The sequence below is a fragment of the Scyliorhinus torazame genome, unplaced genomic scaffold, assembly GCF_047496885.1.
Source record: "Scyliorhinus torazame isolate Kashiwa2021f unplaced genomic scaffold, sScyTor2.1 scaffold_628, whole genome shotgun sequence".
NCBI classification, from domain to species: domain Eukaryota; kingdom Metazoa; phylum Chordata; class Chondrichthyes; order Carcharhiniformes; family Scyliorhinidae; genus Scyliorhinus; species Scyliorhinus torazame.
This window is the reverse complement of record NW_027308355.1, coordinates 96,072-121,618: the sequence shown is the minus strand read 5'-3', so window position 1 is coordinate 121,618 and position 25,547 is coordinate 96,072. Positions and strand designations below refer to the sequence as shown.

The window sequence follows — 25,547 nt, the reverse complement described above, 5'->3', positions numbered from 1 at the left end:
GAGCGAGAGGGAGGAGACAGAGCGAGAGGGAGACAGAGCGAGAGGGAGACAGAGCGAGAGGGAGACAGAGCGAGAGGGAGACAGAGCGAGAGGGAGACAGAGCGAGAGGGAGACAGAGCGAGAGAGCGAGGAGACAGAGCGAGAGGGAGACAGAGCGAGAGGGAGACAGAGCGAGAGGGAGACAGAGCGAGAGGGAGACAGAGCGAGAGGGAGACAGAGCGAGAGGGAGACAGAGCAGAGACAGAGGGAGACAGAGCGAGAGGGAGACAGAGCGAGAGGGAGACAGAGCGAGAGGGAGACAGAGCGAGGAGACAGAGCGAGAGGAGACAGAGCGAGAGGGAGACAGAGCGAGAGGGAGACAGGAGTGAGGACAGAGGACGGACAGGGAGCGGACGAGAGAGGGACAGCGACGGGATAGAGACGGGATAGAGAGCGGGACAGAGAACGGGACAGAGAACGGACGGAGCGAAAGACGGACAAAGGGAGAGGAAGAGACACAATTAGTCATTTGCCAGACTCTCAATATTATTGAAGAAAGAGGGCGGCACTCCTGCCTCACGGCGCCGAGGTACCAGGCTCGATCCCGGCCCCGGGTCACTGTCCGTGTGGAGTTTGCACATTCTCCCCGTGTCAGCGTGGGTTTCACCCCCACAACCCAAAGATGTGCAGATTAGGGGGATTGGCCGCGCTAAATTGCCCTTAACTGGAAAAAAAAAAAGAATTTATAAATATTATTGAAAAACAACTTCACGACCCCAGTGAGAGTCAGTGTGTGTGGGACCCGTACCCAGTGAGTCAGTGTGTGGACCCGTACCCCAGTGAGAGTCAGTGTGTGGGACCCGTACCCCAGTGAGAGTCAGTGTGTGTGGGACCCGTACCCCAGTGAGAGTCAGTGTGTGTGGAACCCGTACCCCAGTGAGAACCAGTGTGTGTGGGACCCGTACCCCAGTGAGAGTCAGTGTGTGTGGGACCCGTACCCCAGTGAGAGTCAGTGTGTGTGGGACCGGTATCCCAGTGAGAGTCAGTGTGTGTGGGACACGTACCCCAGTGAGAGTCAGTGTGTGTGGAGCCCGTACCCCAGTGAGAGTCAGTGTGTGTGGGACCCGTATCCCAGTGAGAGTCAGTGTGTGTGGGACCCGTACCCCAGTGAGAGTCAGTGTGTGCGGACCCGTACCCCAGTGAGAGTCAGTGTGTGTGGGACCCGTACCCCAGTGAGAGTCAGTGTGTGTGGGACCCGTACCCCAGTGAGAGTCAGTGTGTGTGGGACCCATACCCCAGTGAGAGTCGTGTGTGTGGACCCGTACCCCAGTGAGAGTCAGTGTGTGTGGAATCCATACCCCAGTGAGGGTCAGTGTGTGTGGGACCCGTACCCCAGTGAGAGTCAGTGTGTGTGGAACCCGTACCCCAGTGAGAGTCAGTGTGTGTGGGACCCGTACCGCAGTGAGAGTCAGTGTGTGTGGGACCCGTATCCCAGTGAGAGTCAGTGTGTGTGGAATCCATACCCCAGTGAGGGTCAGTGTGTGTGGGACCCGTACCCCAGTGAGAGTCAGTGTGTGTGGGACCCGTACCACAGTGAGAGTCAGTGTGTGTGGGACCCGTATCCCAGTGAGAGTCAGTGTGTGGAATCCATACCCCAGTGAGGGTCAGTGTGTGTGGGACCCGTACCCCAGTGAGAGTCGGTGTGTGTGGGACCCGTACCCCAGTGAGAGTCAGTGTGTGTGGGACCCGTACCCCAGTGAGGGTCAGTGTGTGTGGAAACCGTACCCCAGTGAGAGTCAGTGTGTGTGGGACCCGTACCCCAGTGAGAGTCAGTGTGCGTGGGACCCGTACCCCAGTGAGAGTCAGTGTGTGTGGGACCCGTACCCCAGTGAGAGTCAGTGTGTGTGGGACCCGTACCCCAGTGAGATTCAGTGTGTGTGGGACCCGTACCCCAATGAGAGTCAGTGTGTGTGGGACCCGTACCACAGTGAGAGTCAGTGTGTGTGGGACCCGTACCCCAGCGAGAGTCAGTGTCTGTGGGACCCGTACCCCAGTGAGAGTCAGTGTGTGTGGGACCCGTACCCCAGTGAGAGTCAGTGTGTGTGGGACCCGTACCCCAGTGAGAGTCAGTGTGTGTGGGACCCGTACCCCTGTGAGAGTCAGTGCGTGTGGAACCCGTACCCCAGTGAGAGTCAGTGTGTGTGGGACCCGTACCCCAGTGAGAGTCAGTGTGTGTGTGGGACCCGTACCCCAGTGAGAGGCAGTGTGTGTGGGACCCGTATCCCAGTGAGAGTCAGTGTGTGTGGGACCCCTACCCCAGTGAGAGTCAGTGTGTGTGGGACCCGGACCCCAGTGAGAGTCAGTGTGTGTGGGACCCGTACCCCAGTGAGAGTCAGTGTGTGTGGAACCCGTACCCCAGTGAGGGTCAGTGTGTGTGGGACCCGTACCCCAGTGAGGGTCAGTGTGTGTGGGACCCGTACCCCAGTGAGGGTCAGAGTGTGTGGGACCCGTACCCCAGTGAGGGTCAGTGTGTGTGGGACCCGTACCCCAGTGAGAGTCAGTGTGTGTGGAACCCGTACCCCAGTGAGGGTCAGTGTGTGTGGGACCCGTACCCCAGTGAGGGTCAGAGTGTGTGGGACCCGTACCCCAGTGAGGGTCAGTGTGTGTGGAACCCGTACCCCAGTGAGAGTCAGTGTGTGTGGGACCCGTACCCCAGTGAGGGTCAGTGTGGTGTGGAACCCCGTACCCCAGTGAGAGTCAGTGTGTGTGGGACCCGTACCCCAGTGAGGGTCAGTGTGTGTGGAACCCGTACCCCAGTGAGAGTCAGTGTGTGTGGGACCCGTACCCCAGTGAGAGTCAGTGTGTGTGGGACCCGTACCCCAGTGAGAGTCAGTGTGTGTGGGACCCGTACCCCAGTGAGAGTCAGTGTGTGTGGGACCCGTACCCCAGTGAGAGTCAGTGTGTGTGGGACCCGTACCCCAGAGAGAGTCAGTGTGTGTGGGACCCGTACCCCAGTGAGAGTCAGGGTGTGTGGGACCCGTACCCCAGTGAGAGTCAGTGTGTGTGGGGTCCGTACCCCAGTGAGAGTCAGTGTGTGTAGAATAGGGGCGAGTAGCGGGCCTGGGTAGGGAGCGTTTTCAGAGGGTGGTGCAGACTCGATGGGCCAAATGGCCACCTTCTGCACTATCAGATTCGACAGATTCAATGACAGAAAATAAATTCTAACCTTCGCACAAAGTGCATCTGACTGCCACAGAAAACATCCAGAATCAAACGTTCGTATGCATCAGGTAACTTCACATCCTGGGAGATAGGGGAGGGGAGGGGGGACAGAGAGGGGCAGTTGGAGGTGGATGGTGTATCGGGGGGGGGGGAGCAAGGGAAGAACGGGGGGAGGGCAGAGCGAGGGGGGACAAATTTTAACATTAGAAAATGGCTGTTCAGTCACGCAGAAAATCAACACGGCAAAAAAAATAAACCCATCAGATTCCCCAAGGGTGAGAAAACCACATAAATATTATTCACTTAACCTCGACTGATGTTAATCCAGCTCCCTCACACTGTCACTCAGTAACCCCTCTCCCCCAGCACCCTGTGTTACTGACTGTATCTCTACTGATGTTAATCCAGCTCCCTCACACTGTCACTCTGTAACCCCTCTCCCCCAGCACCCTGTGTTACTGATTGTATCTCTACTGATGTTAATCCAGCTCCCTCACACTGTCACTCAGTAACCCCTCTCCCCCAGCACCCTGTGTTACTGACTGTATCTCTACTGATGTTAATCCAGCTCCCTCACACTGTCACTCAGTAACCCCTCTCCCCCAGCGCCCTGTGTTACTGATTGTATCTCTACTGATGTTAATCCAGCTCCCTCACACTGTCACTCAGTAACCCCTCTCCCCCAGCACTGTGTTACTGACTGTATCTCTACTGATGTTAATCCAGCTCCCACACACTGTCACTCAGTAACCCCTCTCCCCCAGCACCCTGTGGTACTGACTGTATCTCTACTGATGTTAATCCAGCTTCCTCACACTGTCACTCAGTAACCTCTCTCCCCCAGCACCCTGTGTTACTGACTGTATCTCTACTGATGTTAATCCAGCTCCCTCACACTGTCACTCAGAACCTCTCTCCCCCAGCACCGTGTTACTGACTGTATCTCTACTGATGTTAATCCAGCTCCCTCACACTGTCACTCAGTAACCCCTCTCCCCCAGCACCCTGTGTTACTGACTGTATCTCTACTGATGTTAATCCAGCTCCCTCACACTGTCACTCAGTAACCCCTCTCCCCCAGCACCCTGTGTTACTGACTGTATCTCTACTGATGTTAATCCAGCTCCCTCACACTGTCACTCAGTAACCTCTCTCCCCCAGCACCCTGTGTTACTGACTGTATCTCTACTGATGTTAATCCAGCTCCCTCACACTGTCACTCAGTAACCTCTCTCCCCCAGCACCCTGTGTTACTGACTGTATCTCTACTGATGTTAATCCAACTCCCTCACACTGTCACTCACTAACCCCTCTCCCCCAGCACCCTGTGTTACTGACTGTATCTCTACTGATGTTAATCCAGCTCCCTCACACTGTCACTCAGTAACCCCTCTCCCCAGCACCCTGTGTTACTGACTGTATCTCTACTGATGTTAATCTAGCTCCCTCACACTGTCACTCACTAACCCCTCTCCCCCAGCACCCTGTGTTACTGACTGTATCTCTACTGATGTTAATCCAGCTCCCTCACACTGTCACTCACTAACCCCGCTCCCCCCGCACCCTGTGTTACTGACTGTATCTCTACTGATGTTAATCCAGCTCCCTCACACTGTCACTCAGTAACCCCTCCACCCCAGCACCCTGTGTTACTTGCTGTATCTCTCCTGATGTTAATCCAGCTCCCTCACACTGTCACTCAGTAACCCCTCTCCCCAGCACCCTGTGTTACTGACGGTATCTCTACTGATGTTAATCCAGCTCCCTCACACTGTCACTCAGTAACCCCTCCACCCCAGCACCCTGTGTTACTTGCTGTATCTCTCCTGATGTTAATCCAGCTCCCTCACACTGTCACTCAGTAACCCCTCTCCCCCAGCACCCTGTGTTACTGACTGTATCTCTACTGATGTTAATCCAGCTCCCTCACACTGTCACTCAGTAACCCCTCTCCCCAGCACCCTGTGTTACTGACTGTATCTCTACTGATGTTAATCCAGCTCCCTCACACTCTCACTCAGTAACCTCTCTCCCCCAGCACTGACCCCGGAGGCCCCCGACACATGCTCACCTTGTAGCGATGGCCATAGGTGAGATCCAGCTCAGACTCCTCCGGACTGAAGGACATTCCGGGTTTCTTCGTCATCATCTTGGTGTAGATGGCCTCGTTGGGTTGAACACGGATCACCAACTCATTGCGTTTACACTGGCTTTGAAAGATGTCACCCGGAACGTCGCGGAACTGCAGCCTCACCTCGGCCTTGCGTTCGTTCAGAGCCTTTCCACATCGCATCACAAACGGGACGCCTGCAGGCGACAACATCCCGACATTACACCTCTGCACGGGAACCGTGGGCCTCCTCAGGATCTCACCGAGTCCCTCACACTCAAAGAAGGAGCAAACTGTGGATTGTCGTGAATGCGGCACTCCCTCAGTACTGACCCTCTGACAGTGCGGCACTCCCTCAGCACTGACCCCCTGACAGTGCGGCACTCCCTCAGTACTGACCCTCTGACAGTGCGGCACTCCCTCAGCACTGACCCTCTGACAGTGCGGCACTCCCTCAGCACTGACCCTCTGACAGTGCGGCACTCCCTCAGCACTGACCCCCTGACAGTGCGGCACTCCCTCAGTACTGACCCTCTGACAGTGCAGCACTCCCTCAGTACTGACCCTCTGACAGTGCGGCACTCCCTCAGCACTGACCCCCTGACAGTGCGGCACTCCCTCAGTACTGACCCTCTGACAGTGCGGCGCTCCCTCAGTACTGACCCTCTGACAGTGCGGCACTCCCTCAGTACTGACCCTCTGACAGCGCGGCACTCCCTCAGTACTGACCCTCTGACAGTGCGGCGCTCCCTCAGTACTGACCCTCTGACAGTGCGGCACTCCCTCAGTACTGACCCTCTGACAGTGCGGCACTCCCTCAGCACTGACCCCCTGACAGTGCGGCACTCCCTCAGTACTGACCCTCTGACAGTGCAGCACTCCCTCAGTACTGACCCTCTGACAGTGCGGCACTCCCTCAGTACTGACCCTCTGACAGTGCGGCACTCCCTCAGTACTGACCCTCTGACAGTGCAGCACTCCCTCAGTACTGACTCTCTGACAGTTCAGCACTCCCTCAGTACTGACCCTCTGACAGTGCGGCACTCCCTCAGTACTGACCCTCTGACAATGCGGCACTCCCTCAGTACTGACCCTCTGACACTGCAGCACTCCCTCAGTACTGACCCTCTGACAGTGCAGCACTCCCTCAGTACTGACCCTCTGACAGTGCGGCACTCCCTCAGTACTGACCCTCTGACAGTGCAGCACTCCCTCAGTACTGACTCTCTGACAATGCGGCACTCCCTCAGTACTGACCCTCTGACACTGCAGCACTCCCTCAGTACTGACCCTCTGACAGTGCGGTGCTCCCTCAGTACTGACCCTCTGACAGTGCGGCACTCCCTCAGTACTGCCCCTCTGACAGTGCGGTACTCCCTCAGTACTGACCCTCTGACAGTGCAGCAGTCCCTCAGTACTGACCCTCTGACAGTGCGGGACTCCCTCAGTACTGACCCTCTGACAGTGCGGCACTCCCTCAGTACTGACCCTCTGACAGTGCGGCACTCCCTCAGTACTGACCCTCTGACAGTGCGGCACTCCCTCAGCACTGACCCTCTGACAGTGCGGCACTCCCTCAGTACTGACCCTCTGACAGTGCGGTGCTCCCTCAGTACTGACCTTCTGACAGTGTCTCAAGAGGGGCTGAAAAACCAGGGCAGCTTGGTGGCGCAGTGGTTAGCACTGCTGCATACAGCGCTCAGGACCCGGGTTCGATCCCGGCTCTGGGTCAATGTCCGTGTGGAGTTTGCACATTCTCCCCGTGTCTGCGTGGGTTTCGCCCCCACAACCCAAAGATGTGCAGGGTGGGTGGATTGGCCACGCTAAATTGCCCCTTAATTGGAAAAAATGAATTGGGAACCCTAACTTGTAAAATAAAAAGGTGTGAATAAGCTGTTATTTGTCCGTGTCGGCGGGCGGAGGCTCTGCCGCGGGTACGACTGTGTAACTCACCATCCCATCGTTCATTCTGAATGTACAGCACGGCAGCAGCGTATGTGGGGGTGACCGAGCCTCTGGGAACTGTCGGATCGTCAAGGTAACCCTTTTTGGCCTCACCATGTCCATTCGGATCCCCCGTGTACTGTCCAAGGACAACATTCTCCATCTGGATCTCCGGAATGCTCTTCAGTACTTTCACCTTCAGAGACAAGAGTTCAACTGATCACAGCTCCCTCTACACTGTCCCCATCAAACACTCCCAGGACAGGTACAGCACGGGGTTAGATACAGAGTAAAGCTCCCTCTACACTGTCCCCATCAAACACTCCCAGGACAGGTACAGCACGGGGTTAGATACTGAGTAAAGCTCCCTCTACACTGCCCCATTCAAACACTCCCAGGACAGGTACAGCACGGGGTTAGATACAGAGTAAAGCTCCCTCTACACTGTCCCCATCAAACACTCCCAGGACAGGTACAGCACGGGGTTAGATACTGAGTAAAGCTCCCTCTACACTGCCCCATTCAAACACTCCCAGGACAGGTACACCACGGGGTTAGATACAGAGTAAAGCTCCCTCTAAACTGTCTCCATCAAACACTCCCAGGACAGGTACAGCACGGGGTTAGAAACAGAGTAAAGCTCCCTCTACACTGTCCCCATCAAACACTCCAGGACAGGTACAGCACGGGGTTAGATACAGAGTAAAGCTCCCTCTCCACTGTCCCCATCAAACACTCCCAGGACAGGTACAGCACGGGGTTAGATACAGAGTAAAGCTCCCTCTAAACTGTCTCCATCAAACACTCCCAGGACAGGTACAGCACGGGGTTAGATACAGAGTAAAGCTCCCTCTACACTGTCCCATCAAACACTCCCAGGACAGGTACAGCACGGGTTTAGATACAGAGTAAAGCTCCCTCTACACTGTTCCCATCAAACTCTCCCAGGACAGGTACGGCACGGGGTTAGATACAGAGTAAAGGTCCCTCAACACTGTCCCCATCAAACACTCCCAGGACAGGTGCAGCACGGGGTTAGATACAGAGTAATGCTCCCTCTACACTGTCCCCATCAAACACTCCCAGGACAGGGACAGCACGGGGTGAGGTACAGAGTAAAGCTCCCTCTACACTGTCCCCATCAAACACTCCCAGGACAGGTACAGCACGGGGTTAGATACAGAGTAAAGCTCCCTCTACACACTCCCCATCAAAACACTCCCAGGACAGGTACAGCACGGGGTTAGATACAGAGTAAAGCTCCCTCTACACTGTCCCCATCAAACACTCCCAGGACAGGTACAGCACGGGGTTAGATACAGAGTAAAGCTCCCTATACACTGTTCCCATCAAACACTCCCAGGACAGGTACAGCATGGGGTTAGATACAGAGTAAAGCTCCCTCCACACTGTCCCCATCAAACACTCCCAGGACAGGTACAGCACGGGGTTAGATACAGAGTAAAGCTCCCTCTACACTGTCCCCATCAAACACTCCCAGGACAGGTACAGCACGGGTTTAGATACAGAGTAAAGCTCCCTCTACACTGTCCCCATCAAACACTCCCAGGACAGGTACAGCACGGGGTTGGATACAGAGTAAAGCTCCCACAACACTGTCCCCATCAAACACTCCCAGCACAGGTACAGCACGGGGTTAGATACAGAGTAAAGCTCCCTCTACACTGTCCCCATCAAACACTCCCGGGACAGGGACAGCACGGGGTTAGATACAGAGTAAAGCTCCCTCTACACTGTCCCCATCAAACACTCCCAGGACAGGTACAGCACGGGGTTAGATACAGAGTAAAGCTCCCTCTACACTGTCCCCATCAAACACTCCCAGGACAGGTACAGCACGGGGTTAGATACAGAGTAAAGCTCCCTATACACTGTTCCCATCAAACACTCCCAGGACAGGTACAGCATGGGGTTAGATACAGAGTAAAGCTCCCTCCACACTGTCCCCATCAAACACTCCCAGGACAGGTACAGCACGGGGTTAGATACAGAGTAAAGCTCCCTCTACACTGTCCCCATCAAACACTCCCAGGACAGGTACAGCACGGGTTTAGATACAGAGTAAAGTTCCCTCTACACTGTTCCCATCAAACTCTCCCAGGACAGGTACGGCACGGGGTTAGATACAGAGTAAAGGTCCCTCAACACTGTCCCCATCAAACACTCCCAGGACAGGTGCAGCACGGGCTAGATACAGAGTAATGCTCCCTCTACACTGTCCCCATCAAACACTCCCAGGACAGGGACAGCACGGGGTGAGGTACAGAGTAAAGCTCCCTCTACACTGTCCCCATCAAACACTCCCAGGACAGGGACAGCACGGGGTTAGATACAGAGTAAAGCTCCCTCTACACTGTCCCCATCAAACACTCCCAGGACAGGTACAGCACGGGGTTAGATACAGAGTAAAGCTCCCTCTACACACTCCCCATCAAAACACTCCCAGGACAGGTACAGCACGGGGCTAGATACAGAGTAAAGCTCCCTCTACACTGTCCCCATCAAACACTCCCAGGACAGGAACAGCACGGGGTTAGATACAGAGTAAAGCTCCCTCTACACTGTCCCCATCAGACACTCCCAGGACAGGTACAGCACGGGGTTAGATACAGAGTAAAGCTCCCTCTACATTGTCCCCATCAAACACTCCCAGGACAGGTACAGCACGGGGTTAGATACAGAGTAAAGCTCCCTCTACACTGTCCCCATCAAACTCTCCCAGGACAGGTACAGCACGGGGTTAGATACAGAGTAAAGCTCCCTCTACACTGTCCCCATCAAACACTCCCAGGACAGGTACAGCACGGGGTTAGATACAGAGTAAAGCTCCCTCTACACTGTCCCCATCAAACACTCCCAGGACAGGTACAGCACGGGGTTAGATACAGAGTAAAGCTCCCTCTACACTGTCCCCATCAAACACTCCCAGGACAGGTACAGCATGGGGTTAGATACAGAATAAAGATCCCACTACACTGTCCCCATTAGACACTCCCAGGACAGGTACAGCATGGGGTTAGATACAGAGTAAAGCTCCCTCTACACTGTCCCCATCAAACACTCCCAGGACAGGTACAGCACGGGGTTAGATACAGTGTAAAGCTCCCTCTACACTGTCCCCATCAAACACTCCCAGGACAGGTACAGCACGGGGTTAGATACAGAGTAAAGCTCCCTCTACACTGTCCCCATCAAACACTCCCAGGACAGGTACAGCACGGGGTTAGATACAGAGTAAAGCTCCCTCTACACTGTCCCCATCAAACACTCCCAGGACACGTACAGCACGGGGTTAGATACAGAGTAAAGCTCCCTCTACACTGTCCCCATCAAACACTCCCAGGACAGGTACAGCACGGGGTTAGATACAGAGTAAAGCTCCCTCTACACTGTCCCCATCAAACACTCCCAGGGCAGGTACAGCACGGGGTTAGGTACAGAGTAAAGCTCCCTCTACACTGCCCCCATCAAACACTCCCAGGACAGGTACAGCACGGGGTTAGATACAGAGTAAAGCTCCCACAACACAGTCCCCATCAAACACTCCCAGGACAGGTACAGCACGGGGTTAGATACAGAGTAAAGCTCCCTCCACACAGTCCCCATCAAACACTCCCAGGGCAGGTACAGCACGGGGTTAGATACAGAGTAAAGCTCCCTCTACACTGACCCCATCAAACACTCCCAGGGCAGGTACAGTACGGGGTTAGGTACAGAGTAAAGCTCCCTCTACACTGCCCCCATCAAACACTCCCAGGACAGGTACAGCACGGGGTTAGATACAGAGTAAAGCTCACTCTACACTGTCCCCATCAAACACTCCCAGGACAGGTACAGCACGGGGTGAGATACAGAGTAAAGCTCCCTCTACACTGTCCCCATCAAACACTCCCAGGACAGGTACAGCACGGGGTTAGATACAGAATAAAGCTCACTCTACACTGTCCCCATCAAACACTCCCAGGACAGGTACAGCACGGGGTTAGATACAGAGTAAAGACCCCTGTACACGGTCCCCATCAAACACTCCCAGGACAGGTACAGCACGGGGTTAGATACAGAGTAAAGCTCCCTCTGCACTGTCCCCATCAAACAATCCCAGGACAGGTACAGCACGGGGTTCGATACAGAGTAAAGCTCCCTCTGCACTGTCCCCATCAAACACTCCCAGGACAGGTACAGCACGGGGTTAGATACAGAGTAAAGCTCCCTCTACACTGTCCCCATCAAACACTCCCAGGACAGGTACAGCACGGAGTTAGATACAGAGTAAAGCTCCCTCTACACTGTCCCCATCAAACACTCGAAGGACAGGTACAGCACGGGGTTAGATACAGAGTAAAGCTCCCTCTACACTGTCCCCATCAAACACTCCCAGGACAGGTACAGCACGGGGTTAGATACAGAGTAAAGCTCCCTCTACACTGTCCCCATCAAACACTCCCAGGACAGGTACAGCACGGGGTTAGATACAGAGTAAAGCTCCCTCTACACTGTCCCCATCAAACACTCCCAGGGCAGGTACAGCACGGGGTTAGATACAGAGTAAAGCTCCCTCTACACTGTCCCCATCAAACACTGCCAGGGCAGGTACAGCACGGGGTTAGATACAGAGTAAAGCTCGCTCTACACTGTCCCCATCAAACACTCCCAGGACAGGTACAGCACGGGGTTAGATACAGAGTAAAGCTCCCCCTACACTGTCCCCTTCAAACACACCCAGGACAAGTACAGTACAGGGTTAGATACAGAGTAAAGCTCCCTCTACACTGTCCCCATCAAACACTCCCAGGACAGGTACAGCACAGGGTTAGATACAGAGTAAAGACCCCTGTACACTGGCCCCATCAAACACTCCCAGGACAGGTACAGCACGGGGTTAGATACAGAGTAAAGCTCCCTCTGCACTGTCCCCATCAAACAATCCCAGGACAGGTACAGCACGGGGTTAGATACAGAGTAAAGCTCCCTCTGCACTGTCCCCATCAAACACTCCCAGGACAGGTACAGCACGGGATTAGATACAGAGTAAAGCTCCCTCTACACTGTCCCCATCAAACACTCCCAGGACAGGTACAGCACGGAGTTAGATACAGAGTAAAGCTCCCTCTACACTGTCCCCATCAAACACTCGAAGGACAGGTACAGCACGGGGTTAGATACAGAGTAAAGCTCCCTCTACACTGTCCCCATCAAACACTCCCAGGACAGGTACAGCACGGGGTTAGATACAGAGTAAAGCTCCCTCTACACTGTCCCCATCAAACACTCCCAGGACAGGTACAGCACGGGGTTAGATACAGAGTAAAGCTCCCTCTACACTGTCCCCATCAAACACTCCCAGGGCAGGTACAGCACGGGGTTAGATACAGAGTAAAGCTCCCTCTACACTGTCCCCATCAAACACTGCCAGGGCAGGTACAGCACGGGGTTAGATACAGAGTAAAGCTCGCTCTACACTGTCCCCATCAAACACTCCCAGGACAGGTACAGCACGGGGTTAGATACAGAGTAAAGCTCCCCCTACACTGTCCCCTTCAAACACACCCAGGACAAGTACAGTACAGGGTTAGATACAGAGTAAAGCTCCCTCTACACTGTCCCCATCAAACACTCCCAGGACAGGTACAGCACAGGGTTAGATACAGAGTAACGCTCCCTCTACACTGTCCCCATCAAACACTCCCAGGACAGGTACAGCACGGTGTTAGATACAGAGTAAAGCTCCGTCTACACTGTCCACATCAAACACTCCCAGGACAGGTACAGCACGGTGTTAGATACAGAGTAAAGCTCCGTCTACACTGACCCCATCAAACACTCCCAGGACAGGTACAGCATGGGGTTGGTACAGAGTAAAGCTCCCTCGACACTGTCCCCATCAAACACTCCCAGGACAGGTACAGCACGGTGTTAGATACAGAGTAAAGCTCCCTCTACACTGTCCCCATCAAACACTCCCAGGACAGGTACAGCACGGGGTTAGATACAGAGTAAAGCTCCCTCCACACTGTCCCCATCAAACACTCCCAGGACAGGTACAGCACGGGGTTAGATACAGAGTAAAGCTCCCTCTACACTGTCCCCATCAAACACTCCCAGGACAGGTACAGCACGGTGTTAGATACAGAGTAAAGCTCCGTCTACACTGACCCCATCAAACACTCCCAGGACAGGTACAGCACGGGGTTAGATACAGAGTAAAGCTCCCTCCACACTGTCCCCATCAAACACTCCCAGGACAGGTACAGCACGGGGTTAGATACAGAGTAAAGCTCCGTCTACACTGACCCCATCAAACACTCCCAGGACAGGTACAGCACGGGGTTAGATACAGAGTAAAGCTCCCTCTACACTGTCCCCATCAAACACTCCCAGGACAGGTACAGCACGAGGTTAGATACAGAGTAAAGCTCCCTCTACACTGTCCCCATCAAACACTCCCAGGACAGGTACAGCACGGGGTTAGATACAGAGTAAAGCTCCCTCTACACTGTCCCCATCAAACACTCACAGGACAGGTACAGCACGGGGTTAGATACAGAGTAAAGCTCCCTCTGCACTGTCCCCATCAAACACTCCCAGGACAGGTACAGCATGGGGTTAGATACAGAGTAAAGCTCCCTCTGCACTGTCCCCATCAAACACTCCCAGGACAGGTACAGCACGGGGTTAGATACAGAGTAATGCTCCCTCTGCACTGTCCCCATCAAACACTCCCAGGACAGGTACAGCATGGGGTTAGATACAGAGTAAAGCTCCCTCTGCACTGTCCCCATCAAACACTCCCAGGACAGGTACAGCACGGGGTTAGATACAGAGTAATGCTCCCTCTACACTGTCCCCATCAAACACTCCCAGGACAGGTACAGCACGGGGTTTGATACAGAGTAATGCTCCCTCTACACTGCCCCCATCAAACACTCCCAGGACAGGTACAGCACGGGGTTAGACACGGGGGGGGGGGGGGGATAGTTACTGACCTTCTCGTCCCGAACGTCATCGGAGTCTGTGGAGGCGGGCTTCTCCATGGCAACCAGACACAACATCTGCATCATGTGATTCTGCATCACGTCTCTGTGTGGGGGGGGAAGGGGCGGAGAGAGTAAATCAACTCAGGCAGTGAGCTATCTGGCAGGGAGGGGACTGGATCTTACCCAACACGAGGTGACCGGCTCGCCAACCCCAAATACATTTACCGGGTGACAACGGCAGGGCCCACTCGATTCCCCCACCCAGAGCCCACCACAAACCACCACCATCAAATGTTCTAAAACAGGGGCACAGCAAGGCTCAGGCTGAACACTGACACCGCTTGGGGAGGGGGTGAGGGGACAGCGAGGGGGAGGGGGTGAGGGGACAGCGAGGGGGAGGGGGTGAGGGTGAGGGGACAGCGAGGGGGAGGGGGTGAGGGTGAGGGAACAGCGAGGGGGAGGGGGTGAGGGGGAGGGAACAGCGAGGGGGAGGGGGTGAGGGTGAGGGAACAGCGAGGGGGAGGGGGTGAGGGTGAGGGAACAGCGAGGGGGAGGGGGTGAGGGAACAGCGAGGGGGAGGGGTGGAGGTGAGGGAACAGCGAGGGGGAGGGGGTGAGGTTGAGGGAACAGCGAGGGGGAGGGGTGGAGGTGAGGGAACAGCGAGGGGGAGGGGGTGAGGGAACAGCAAGGGGGAGGGGGTGGGGGTGAGGGAACAGCGAGGGGGAGGGGTGGAGGTGAGGGAACAGCGAGGGGGAGGGGGTGAGGGAACAGCGAGGGGGAGGGGGTGAGGGAACAGCGAGGGGGAGGGGGTGAGGGGACAGCGAGGGGGAGGGGGTGAGGGAACAGCGAGGGGGAGGGGGTGAGGGAACAGCGAGGGGGAGGGGGTGAGGGAACAGCGAGGGGGAGGGGGTGAGGGGACAGCGAGGGGGAGGGGGTGAGGGGACAGCGAGGGGGAGGGGGTGAGGGGACAGCGAGGGGGAGGGGGTGAGGGAACAGCGAGGGGGAGGGGTGGAGGTGAGGGAACAGCGAGGGGGAGGGGGTGAGGGGACAGCGAGGGGGAGGGGGTGAGGGGACGGGGAGGGGGTGAGGGGACAGCGAGGGGGAGGGGGTGAGGGGACAGCGAGGGGGAGGGGGTGAGGGGACAGCGAGGGGGAGGGGGTGAGGGGACAGCGAGGGGGAGGGGGTGAGGGGACAGCGAGGGGGAGGGGGTGAGGGGGCAGCTTTGTCTCAGTGAGTCTCGCTGACGGCAGTGAATGTGGGAATTCTTGGCTCAATCCCCCAGTCCGAGGGAGCACTGCCCGGTCCGAGGGGACGGATTCCCGGTCCGAGGGAGCGGATTCCCGGTCCGAGGGAGCGGATTCCCGGTCCGAGGGAGCGGAGCCCGGTCCGAGGGAGCGGATTCCCGGTCCGAGGGAGCGGATTCCCGGTCCGAGGGAGCGGATTCCCGGTCCGAGGGAGCGGATTCCCGGTCCGAGGGAGCACTGCCGGTCCGAGGGAGCGGATTCCCGGTCCGAGGGAGCGGATTCCCGGTCCGAGGGAGCGGATTCCCGGTCCGAGGGAGCGGATTCCCGGTCCGAGGGAGCACTGCCCGGTCCGAGTGAGCGGATTCCCGGTCCGAGGGAGCACTGACCGGTCCGAGGGAGCGGATTCCCGGTCCGAGGGAGCGGATTCCCGGTCCGAGGGAGCGGATTCCCGGTCCGAGGGAGTACTGCCCGGTCCGAGGGAGCGGATTCCCGGTCCGAGGGAGCGGATTCCCGGTCCGAGGGAGCGCAGCCCGGTCCGAGGGAGCGGATTCAATGTCCGAGGGAGCGGATTCCCGGTCCGAGGGAGCGGATTCCCGGTCCGAGGGAGCACTGCCCGGTCCGAGGGAGCGGATTCCCGGTCCGAGGGAGCGGATTCCCGGTCCGAGGGAGCACTGCCCGGTCCGAGGGAGCGGATTCCCGGTCCGAGGGAGCGGATTCCCGGTCCGAGGGAGCACTGCCCGGTCCGAGGGAGCACTGCCCGGTCCGAGGGAGCGGAGCCCGGTCTGAGGGAGCAGATTCCCGGTCCGAGGGAGCGGATTCCCGGTCCGAGGGAGCACAGCCCGGTCCGAGAGAGCGGATTCCCGATCCGAGGGAGCGGATTCCCGGTCCGAGGGAGCACAGCCCGGTCCGGGGGAGCGGATTCAATGTCCGAGGGAGCACTGCCCGGTCAGAGGGAGCGGATTCCCGGTCCGAGGGAGCACTGCCCGGTCCGAGGGAGCGGATTCCCGGTCCAAGGGAGCGGATTCCCGGTCCGAGGGAGCGCTGCCCGGTCCGAGGGAGCAGATTCCCGGTCCGAGCGAGCGGAGCCCGGTCCGAGGGAGCGCTGCCAGGTCCGAGGGAGCGCTGCCCGGTCCGAGGGAGCGGATTCCCGGTCCGAGGGAGCGGATTCCCGGTCCGAGGGAGCGGATTCCCGGTCCTAAGGGAGCACTGACTGGTCCGAGGGAGTGGAGTCCGGTCCGAGGGAGCGGAGCCCGGTCCGAGGGAGCGGATTCCCGGTCCGAGGGAGCGGAGCCCGGTCCGAGGGAGCAGATTCCCGGTCCGAGGGAGCGGAGCCCGGTCCGAGGGAGCAGATTCCCGGTCCGAGGGAGCGGATTCCCGGTCCGAGGGAGCGCTGCCCGGTCCGAGGGAGTGCTGACCGGTCCGAGGGAGCACAGCCCGGTCCGAGGGAGCGGATTCCCGGTCCGAGGGAGCGGATTCCCGGTCCGAGGGAGCGCATTCCCGGTCCGAGGGAGCGCATTCCCGGTCCGAGGGAGCGCATTCCCGGTCCGAGGGAGCGCATTCCCGGTCCGAGGGAGCGGATTCCCGGTCCAAGGGAGCAGATTCCCGGTCCGAGGGAGCAGATTCCCGGTCCGAGGGAGCACAGCCCGGTCCGAGCGAGCGCTGCCCGGTCCGAGGGAGCGGATTCCCGGTCCGAGGGAGCAGATTCCCGGTCCGAGGGAGCGGAGCCCGTTCCGAGGGAGCGTAGCCCGGTCCGAGGGAGCGGAGCCCGATCCGAGGGAGCAGATTCCCGGTCCGAGGGAGTGGAGCCCGGTCCGAGGGAGCGGATTCCCGGTCCGAGGGAGCGGAGCCCGGTCCGAGGGAGCAGATTCCCGGTCCGAGGCGGCGGATTCCCGGTCCGAGGGAGCGGATTCCCGGTCCGAGGGAGCGCAGCCCTGTCCAAGGGAGCGGATTCCCGGACCGAGGGAGCGGAGCGCGGTCCGAGGGAGCGGATTCCCGGACCGAGGGAGCGCTGCCCGGTCCGAGGGAGCGGATTCCCGGACCGAGGGAGCGGAGCCCGGACCGAGGGAGCGGATTCCCGGTCCGAGGGAGCAGATTCCCGGTCCGAGGGAGAGGAGCCCGGTCCGAGGGAGAGGAGCCCGGTCCGAGGGAGCGGAGTCCGGTCCGAGGGAGCGGATTCCCGGTCCGAGGGAGCGGATTCCCGGTCCGAGGGAGCGGATTCCCGGTCCGAGGGAGCGGATTCCCGGTCCGAGGGAGCGGATTCCCGGTCCTAAGGGAGCACTGACTGGTCCGAGGGAGTGGAGTCCGGTCCGAGGGAGCGGAGCCCGGTCCGAGGGAGCGGATTCCCGGTCCGAGGGAGCGGAGCCCGGTCCGAGGGAGCAGATTCCCGGTCCGAGGGAGCGGAGCCCGGTCCGAGGGAGCAGATTCCCGGTCCGAGGGAGCGGATTCCCGGTCCGAGGGAGCGGATTCCCGGTCCGAGGGAGCGCTGCCCGGTCCGAGGGAGTGCTGACCGGTCCGAGGGAGCACAGCCCGGTCCGAGGGAGCGGATTCCCGGTCCGAGGGAGCGGATTCCCGGTCCGAGGGAGCGCATTCCCGGTCCGAGGGAGCGCATTCCCGGTCCGAGGGAGCGCATTCCCGGTCCGAGGGAGCGCATTCCCGGTCCGAGGGAGCGGATTCCCGGTCCAAGGGAGCGGATTCCCGGTCCGAGGGAGCAGATTCCCGGTCCGAGGGAGCACAGCCCGGTCCGAGCGAGCGCTGCCCGGTCCGAGGGAGCGGATTCCCGGTCCGAGGGAGCAGATTCCCGGTCCGAGGGAGCGGAGCCCGTTCCGAGGGAGCGTAGCCCGGTCCGAGGGAGCGGAGCCCGATCCGAGGGAGCAGATTCCCGGTCCGAGGGAGTGGAGCCCGGTCCGAGGGAGCGGATTCCCGGTCCGAGGGAGCGGAGCCCGGTCCGAGGGAGCAGATTCCCGGTCCGAGGCGGCGGATTCCCGGTCCGAGGGAGCGGATTCCCGGTCCGAGGGAGCGCAGCCCTGTCCGAGGGAGCGGATTCCCGGACCGAGGGAGCGGAGCGCGGTCCGAGGGAGCGGATTCCCGGACCGAGGGAGCGCTGCCCGGTCCGAGGGAGCGGATTCCCGGACCGAGGGAGCGGAGCCCGGACCGAGGGAGCGGATTCCCGGTCCGAGGGAGCAGATTCCCGGTCCGAGGGAGAGGAGCCCGGTCCGAGGGAGAGGAGCCCGGTCCGAGGGAGCGGAGTCCGGTCCGAGGGAGCGGATTCCCGGTCCGAGGGAGCGGATTCCCGGTCCGAGGGAGCGGATTCCCGGTCCGAGGGAGCGGATTCCCGGTCCGAGGGAGCACTGCCCGGTCCGAGGGAGCACTGACTGGTCCGAGGGAGCGGAGCCCGGTCCGAGGGAACAGATTCCCGGTCCGAGGGAGCGGATTCCAGGTCCGAGGGAGCGGATTCCAGGTCCGAGGGAGCGTGACTGGTCCCAGGGAGCGCAGCCCGGTCCGAGGGAGCGGAGCCCGGTCCGAGGGAGCGGATTCCCGGTCCGAGGGAGCGGATTCCCGGTCCGAGGGAGCGGATTCCCGGTCCGAGGGAGCACTGCCCGGTCCGAGGGAGCACTGACTGGTCCGAGGGATCGGAGCCCGATCCGAGGGAGCAGATTCCCGGTCCGAGGGATCGGAGCCCGATCCGAGGGAGCAGATTCCCGGTGCGAGGGAGCGTAGCCCGGTCCGAGGGAGCGGATTCCCGGTCCGAGGGAGCAGATTTCCGGTCCGAGGGAGCAGATTTCCGGTCCGAGGGAGCGGATTCCCGGTCCGAGGAAGCGGAGCCCGGTCCGAGGGAGCGGATTCCCGGTCCGAGGGAGCGGATTCCCGGTCCGAGGAAGCGGAGCCCGGTCCGAGGGAGCGGATTCCCGGTCCGAGGGAGCACTGCCCGGTCCGAGGGAGCGGAGCCCGGTCCGAGGGAGCGGATTCCCGGTCCGAGGGAGCAGATTTCCGGTCCGAGGGAGCCTATTTCCGGTCCGAGGGAGCGGATTCCCGGTCCGAGGAAGCGGAGCCCGGTCCGAGGGAGCGGATTCCCGGTCCGAGGGAGCGGATTCCCGGTCCGAGGAAGCGGAGCCCGGTCCGAGGGAGCGGATTCCCGGTCCGAGGGAGCACTGCCCGGTCCGAGGGAGCGGAGCCCGGTCCGAGGGAGCGGATTCCCGGTCCGAGGAAGCGGAGCCCGGTCCGAGGGAGCGGATTCCCGGTCCGAGGGAGCACTGCCCGGTCCGAGGGAGCACTGCCCGGTCCGAGGGAGCACTGACTGGTCCGAGGGATCGGAGCCCGATCCGAGGGAGCAGATTCCCGGAACGAGGGAGCAGATTCCCGGTCCGAGGGAGCCTATTTCAGTTCCGAGGGAGCCTATTTCCGGTCCGAGGGAGCGGATTCCCGGTCCAAGGGAGCGGAGCCCGGTCCGAGGGAGCGGATTCCCGGTCCGAGGGAGCGGAGCCCGGTCCGAGGGAGCGGATTCCCGGTCCGAGGGAGCGGAGCCCGGTCCGAGGGAGCGGAGCCCGGTCCGAGGGAGCGGAGCCCGGTCCGAGGGAGCGGAGCCCGGTCCGAGGGAGCGGATTCCCGGTCCGAGGGAGCGGAGCCCGGTCCGAGGGAGCGGATTCCAGGTCCGAGGGAGCACAGCCCGGTCCGAGGGAGCGGAGCCCGATCCGAGGGAGCACAGCCCGGTCCGAGGGAGCGGATTCCCAGTCCGAGGGAGCGGATTCGATGTCTGAGGGAGCAGATTCCCGGTCCGAGGGAGCACTGCCCGGTCCGAGGGAGCGGAGCCCGATCCGAGGGAGCAGATTCCCGGTCCGAGGGAGCACAGCCCGGTCCGAGGGAGCGGAGCCCGATCCGAGGGAGCACAGCCCGGTCCGAGGGAGCAGATTCCCGGTCCGAGGGAGCGGATTCCCGGTCCGAGGAAGCGGAGCCCGGTCCGAGGGAGCGGATTCCCGGTCCGAGGGAGCACTGCCCGGTCCGAGGGAGCGGAGCCCGGTCCGAGGGAGCGGATTCCCGGTCCGAGGAAGCGGAGCCCGGTCCGAGGGAGCGGATTCCCGGTCCGAGGGAGCACTGCCCGGTCCGAGGGAGCACTGCCCGGTCCGAGGGAGCACTGACTGGTCCGAGGGATCGGAGCCCGATCCGAGGGAGCAGATTCCCGGAACGAGGGAGCAGATTCCCGGTCCGAGGGAGCCTATTTCAGTTCCGAGGGAGCCTATTTCCGGTCCGAGGGAGCGGATTCCCGGTCCAAGGGAGCGGAGCCCGGTCCGAGGGAGCGGATTCCAGGTCCGAGGGAGCACAGCCCGGTCCGAGGGAGCGGAGCCCGATCCGAGGGAGCACAGCCCGGTCCGAGGGAGCGGATTCCCAGTCCGAGGGAGCGGATTCGATGTCTGAGGGAGCAGATTCCCGGTCCGAGGGAGCACTGCCCGGTCCGAGGGAGCGGAGCCCGATCCGAGGGAGCAGATTCCCGGTCCGAGGGAGCACAGCCCGGTCCGAGGGAGCGGAGCCCGATCCGAGGGAGCACAGCCCGGTCCGAGGGAGCAGATTCCCGGTCCGAGGGAGCGGATTCCCGGTCCGAGGGAGCAGATTCCCGGTCCGAGGGAGCACTGACTGGTCCGAGGGATCGGAGCCCGATCCGAGGGAGCAGATTCCCGGTCCGAGGGAGCGGATTCCCGGTCCGAGGGAGCACTGACTGGTCCGAGGGATCGGAGCCCGGTCCGAGGGAGCAGATTCCCGGTCCGAGGGAGCGGAGCCCGGTCCGAGGGAGCACAGCCCGGTCCGAGGGAGCAGATTCCCGGTCCGAGGGAGCGGATTCCCGGTCCGAGGGAGCAGATTCCCGGTCCGAGGGAGCACTGACTGGTCCGAGGGATCGGAGCCCGATCCGAGGGAGCAGATTCCCGGTCCGAGGGAGCGGATTCCCGGTCCGAGGGAGCACTGACTGGTCCGAGGGATCGGAGCCCGATCCGAGGGAGCAGATTCCCGGTCCGAGGGAGCGGATTCCCAGTCCGAGGGAGCAGATTCCCGGTCCGAGGGAGCAGATTCCCGGTCCGAGGGAGCAGATTCCCGGTCCGAGGGAGCAGATTCCCGGTCCGAGGGAGCCTATTTCCGGTCCGAGGGAGCGGAGCCCGGTCCGAGGGAGCGGATTCCCGGTCCGAGGAAGCGGAGCCCGGTACGAGGGAGCGGATTCCCGGTCCGAGGAAGCGGAGCCCGGTACGAGGGAGCGGATTCCCGGTCCGAGGGAGCACAGCCCGGTACGAGGGAGCGGATTCCCGGTCCGAGGGAGCACTGCCCGGTCCGAGGGAGCGGATTCGATGTCTGAGGGATCGGATTCCCGGTCCGAGGGAGCACTGCCCGGTCCGAGGGAGCGGAGCCCGGTCCGAGGGAGCGGATTCCCGGTCCGAGGGAGCAGATTCCCGGTCCGAGGGAGCACTGCCCGGTCCGAGGGAGCGGATTCCCGGTCCGAGGGAGCAGATTCCCGGTCCGAGGGAGCACTGCCCGGTCCTAGGGAGCGGATTCCCGGTCCGAGGGAGCGGATTCCCGGTCCGAGGGAGCACTGACTGGTCCGAGGGAGCGGATTCCCGGTCCGAGGGAGCGGAGCCCGGTCCGAAGGAGCGGAGCCCGGTCCGAGCGAGCGGAGCCCGGTCCGAGGGAGCGGATTCCCGGTCCGAGGGAGCGGATTCCCGGTCCGAGGGAGCACTGACTGGTCCGAGGGAGCACTGACTGGTCCGAGGGAGCGGATTCCCGGTCCGAAGGAGCGGAGCCCGGTCCGAGGGAGCGGATTCCCGGTCCGAGGGAGCGGATTCCCGGTCCGAGGGAGCGGATTCCCGGTCCGAGGGAGCGGATTCCCGGTCCGAGGGAGCACAGCCCGGTCCGAGGGAGCGGATTCCCGGTCCGAGGGAGCGGAGCCCGGTCCGAGGGAGCGGATTCCCGGTCCGAGGGAGCACTGACTGGTCCGAGGGATCGGAGCCCGATCCGAGGGAGCAGATTCCCGGTCCGAGGGAGCGGAGCCCGGTCCGAGGGAGCGGATTCCCGGTCCGAGGGAGCGGAGCCCGGTCCGAGGGAGCGGATTCCCGGTCCGAGGGAGCGGATTCCCGGTCCGAGGGAGCGGATTCCCGGTCCTAGGGAGCGGATTCCCGGTCCGAGGGAGCGGAGCCCGGTCCGAGGGAGCAGATTCCCGGTCCGAGGGAGCGGATTCCCGGTCCGAGGGAGCAGAGCCCAGTCCAAGGGAGCGGATTCCCGGTCCGAGGGAGTGGATTCCCGGTCCGAGGGAGCAGATTCCCGGTCCGAGGGAGCCTATTTCCGGTCCGAGGGAGCGGATTCCCAGTCCGAGGGAGCAGATTCCCGGTCCGAGGGAGCCTATTTCCGGTCCGAGGGAGCGGATTCCAGGTCCGAGGGAGCCTATTTCCGGTCCGAGGGAGCAGATTCCCGGTCCGAGGGAGCCTATTTCCGGTCCGAGGGAGCGGAGCCCGGTCCGAGGGAGCACAGCCCGGTCCGAGGGAGCGGATTCGATGTCTGAGGGAGCGGATTCCCGGTCCGAGGGAGCACTGCCCGGTCCGAGGGAGCGGAGCCCGGTCCGAGGGAGCGGATTCCCGGTCCGAGGGAGCACTGACCTGTCCGAGGGAGCGAATTCCCGGTCCGAGGGAGCACAGCCCAGTCCGAGGGAGCGGATTCCCGGTCCAAGGGAGCGGATTCCCGGTCCGAGGGAGCGGATTCCCGGTCCGAGGGAGCACTGACTGGTCCGAGGGATCGGAGCCCGATCCGAGGGAGCAGATTCCCGGTCCGAAGGAGCGGAGCCCGGTCCGAGGGAGCGGATTCCCGGTCCGAGGGAGCGGATTCCCGGTCCGAGGGAGCGGATTCCCAGTCCGAGGGAGCACTGCCCGGTCCGAGGGAGCGGAGCCCGGTCCGAGGGAGCGGAGCCCGGTCCGAGGGAGCGGATTCCCGGTCCGACGGAGCACTGACCGGTCCGAGGGATCGGAGCCCGATCCGAGGGAGCAGATTCCCGGTCCGAGGGAGCAGATTCCCGGTCCGAGGGAGCCTATTTCCGGTCCGAGGGAGCCTATTTCAGTTCCGAGGGAGCCTATTTCCGGTCCGAGGGAGCGGATTCCCGGTCCGAGGGAGCGGAGCCCTGTCCGAGGGAGCGGATTCCCGGTCCGAGGGAGCGCTGCCAGGTCCGAGGGAGCGGATTCCCGGTCCGAGTGAGCGGATTCCAGGTCCGAGTGAGCAGATTCCCGGTCCGAGGGAGCGGATTCCCGGTCCGAGGGAGCGGATTCCCGGTCCGAGGGAGCGGATTCCCGGTCCGAGGGAGCAGATTCCCGGTCCGAGGGAGCACTGCCCGGTCCGAGGGAGCGGAGCCCGATCCGAGGGAGCGGAGCCCGGTCCGAGGGAGCGGATTCCCGGTCCGAGGGAGCAGATTCCCGGTCCGAGGGAGCACTGCCCGGTCCGAGGGAGCGGAGCCCGATCCGAGGGAGCGGAGCCCGGTCCGAGGGAGCGGATTCCCGGTCCGAGGGAGCGGATTCCCGGTCCGAGGGAGCGGATTCCCGGTCCGAGGGAGCGGAGCCCGGTCCGAGGGAGCGGAGCCCGGTCCGAGGGAGCGGATTCCCAGTCCGAGGGAGCAGAGCCCGGTCCGAGGGAGCGGATTCCCGGTCCGAGGGAGCGGAGCCCGGTCCGAGGGAGCGGATTCCCGGTCCGAGGGAGCGGAGCCCGGTCCGAGGGAGCAGAGCCCGGTCCGAGGGAGCAGAGCCCGGTCCGAGGGAGCGGATTCCCGGTCCGAGGGAGCGGAGCCCGGTCCGAGGGAGCGGAGCCCGGTCCGAGGGAGCGGATTCCCGGTCCGAGGGAGCAGAGCCCGGTCCGAGGGAGCGGATTCCCGGTCCGAGGGAGCGGATTCCCGGTCCGAGGGAGCGGAGCCCGGTCCGAGGGAGCGGATTCCCGGTCCGAGGGAGCGGAGCCCGGTCCGAGGGAGCGGAGCCCGGTCCGAGGGAGCGGATTCCCGGTCCGAGGGAGCGGATTCCCGGTCCGAGGGAGCGGAGCCCGGTCCGAGGGAGCGGAGCCCGGTCCGAGGGAGCGGATTCCCAGTCCGAGGGAGCGGAGCCCGGTCCGAGGGAGCGGATTCTCGGTCCGAGGGAGCGGATTCCCGGTCCGAGGGAGCGGATTCCCAGTCCGAGGGAGCAGAGCCCGGTCCGAGGGAGCAGAGCCCGGTCCGAGGGAGCGGATTCCAGGTCCGAGGGAGCACTGACCGGTCCGAGGGAGCGGATTCCCGGTCCGAGGGAGCAGATTCCCGGTCCGAGGGAGCGGATTCCCAGTCCGAGGGAGCGGAGCCCGGTCCGAGGGAGCGGATTCCCGGTCCGAGGGAGCACTGACTGGTCCGAGGGATCGGAGCCCGATCCGAGGGAGCAGATTCCCGGTCCGAGGGAGCGGATTCCCAGTCCGAGGGAGCAGATTCCCGGTCCGAGGGAGCAGATTCCCGGTCCGAGGGAGCCTATTTCCGGTCCGAGGGAGCGGATTCCCGGTCCGAGGAAGCGGAGCCCGGTACGAGGGAGCGGATTCCCGGTCCGAGGGAGCACAGCCCGGTCCGAGGGAGCGGATTCCCGGTCCGAGGGAGCGGATTCGATGTCTGAGGGAGCGGATTTCCGGTCCGAGGGAGCACTGCCCGGTCCAAGGGAGCGGAGCCCGGTCCGAGGGAGCAGATTCCCGGTCCGAGGGAGCACTGACCTGTCCGAGGGAGCGGATTCCCGGTCCGAGGGAGCAGAGCCCGGTCCTAGGGAGCGGATTCCCGGTCCGAGGGAGCACTGACTGGTCCGAGGGATCGGAGCCCGATCCGAGGGAGCGGAGCCCGGTCCGAGGGAGCGGATTCCCGGTCCGAGGGAGCACTGACTGGTCCGAGGGAGCGGATTCCCGGTCCGAAGGAGCGGAGCCCGGTCCGAGGGAGCGGATTCCCGGTCCGAGGGAGCGGATTCGCGGTCCGAGGGAGCGGATTCGCGGTCCGAGGGAGCGGATTCCCGGTCCGAGGGAGCGGATTCCCGGTCCGAGGGAGCGGATTCC

General features: G+C 61.8%; 1 protein-coding gene across 1 annotated transcript in view; it reads right to left on the bottom strand.

The window, feature by feature from the left end:
- Positions 1 to 3,165: 3,165 nt before the first annotated feature.
- g6pd (glucose-6-phosphate dehydrogenase) overlaps positions 3,166 to 25,547 on the bottom strand; it is a 34,788-nt gene continuing 12,406 nt past the window's right edge. Inside the window, exons 4-7 of the mRNA XM_072494564.1 lie at positions 14,260 to 14,353; positions 7,265 to 7,451; positions 5,273 to 5,508; positions 3,166 to 3,282 (exon numbers count right to left, since the gene is read on the bottom strand). Coding sequence (XP_072350665.1) covers positions 3,181 to 3,282; positions 5,273 to 5,508; positions 7,265 to 7,451; positions 14,260 to 14,353 — 619 coding nt within the window. The 3' untranslated portion in view covers positions 3,166 to 3,180. The remainder of the gene's footprint in view (positions 3,283 to 5,272; positions 5,509 to 7,264; positions 7,452 to 14,259; positions 14,354 to 25,547) is intronic.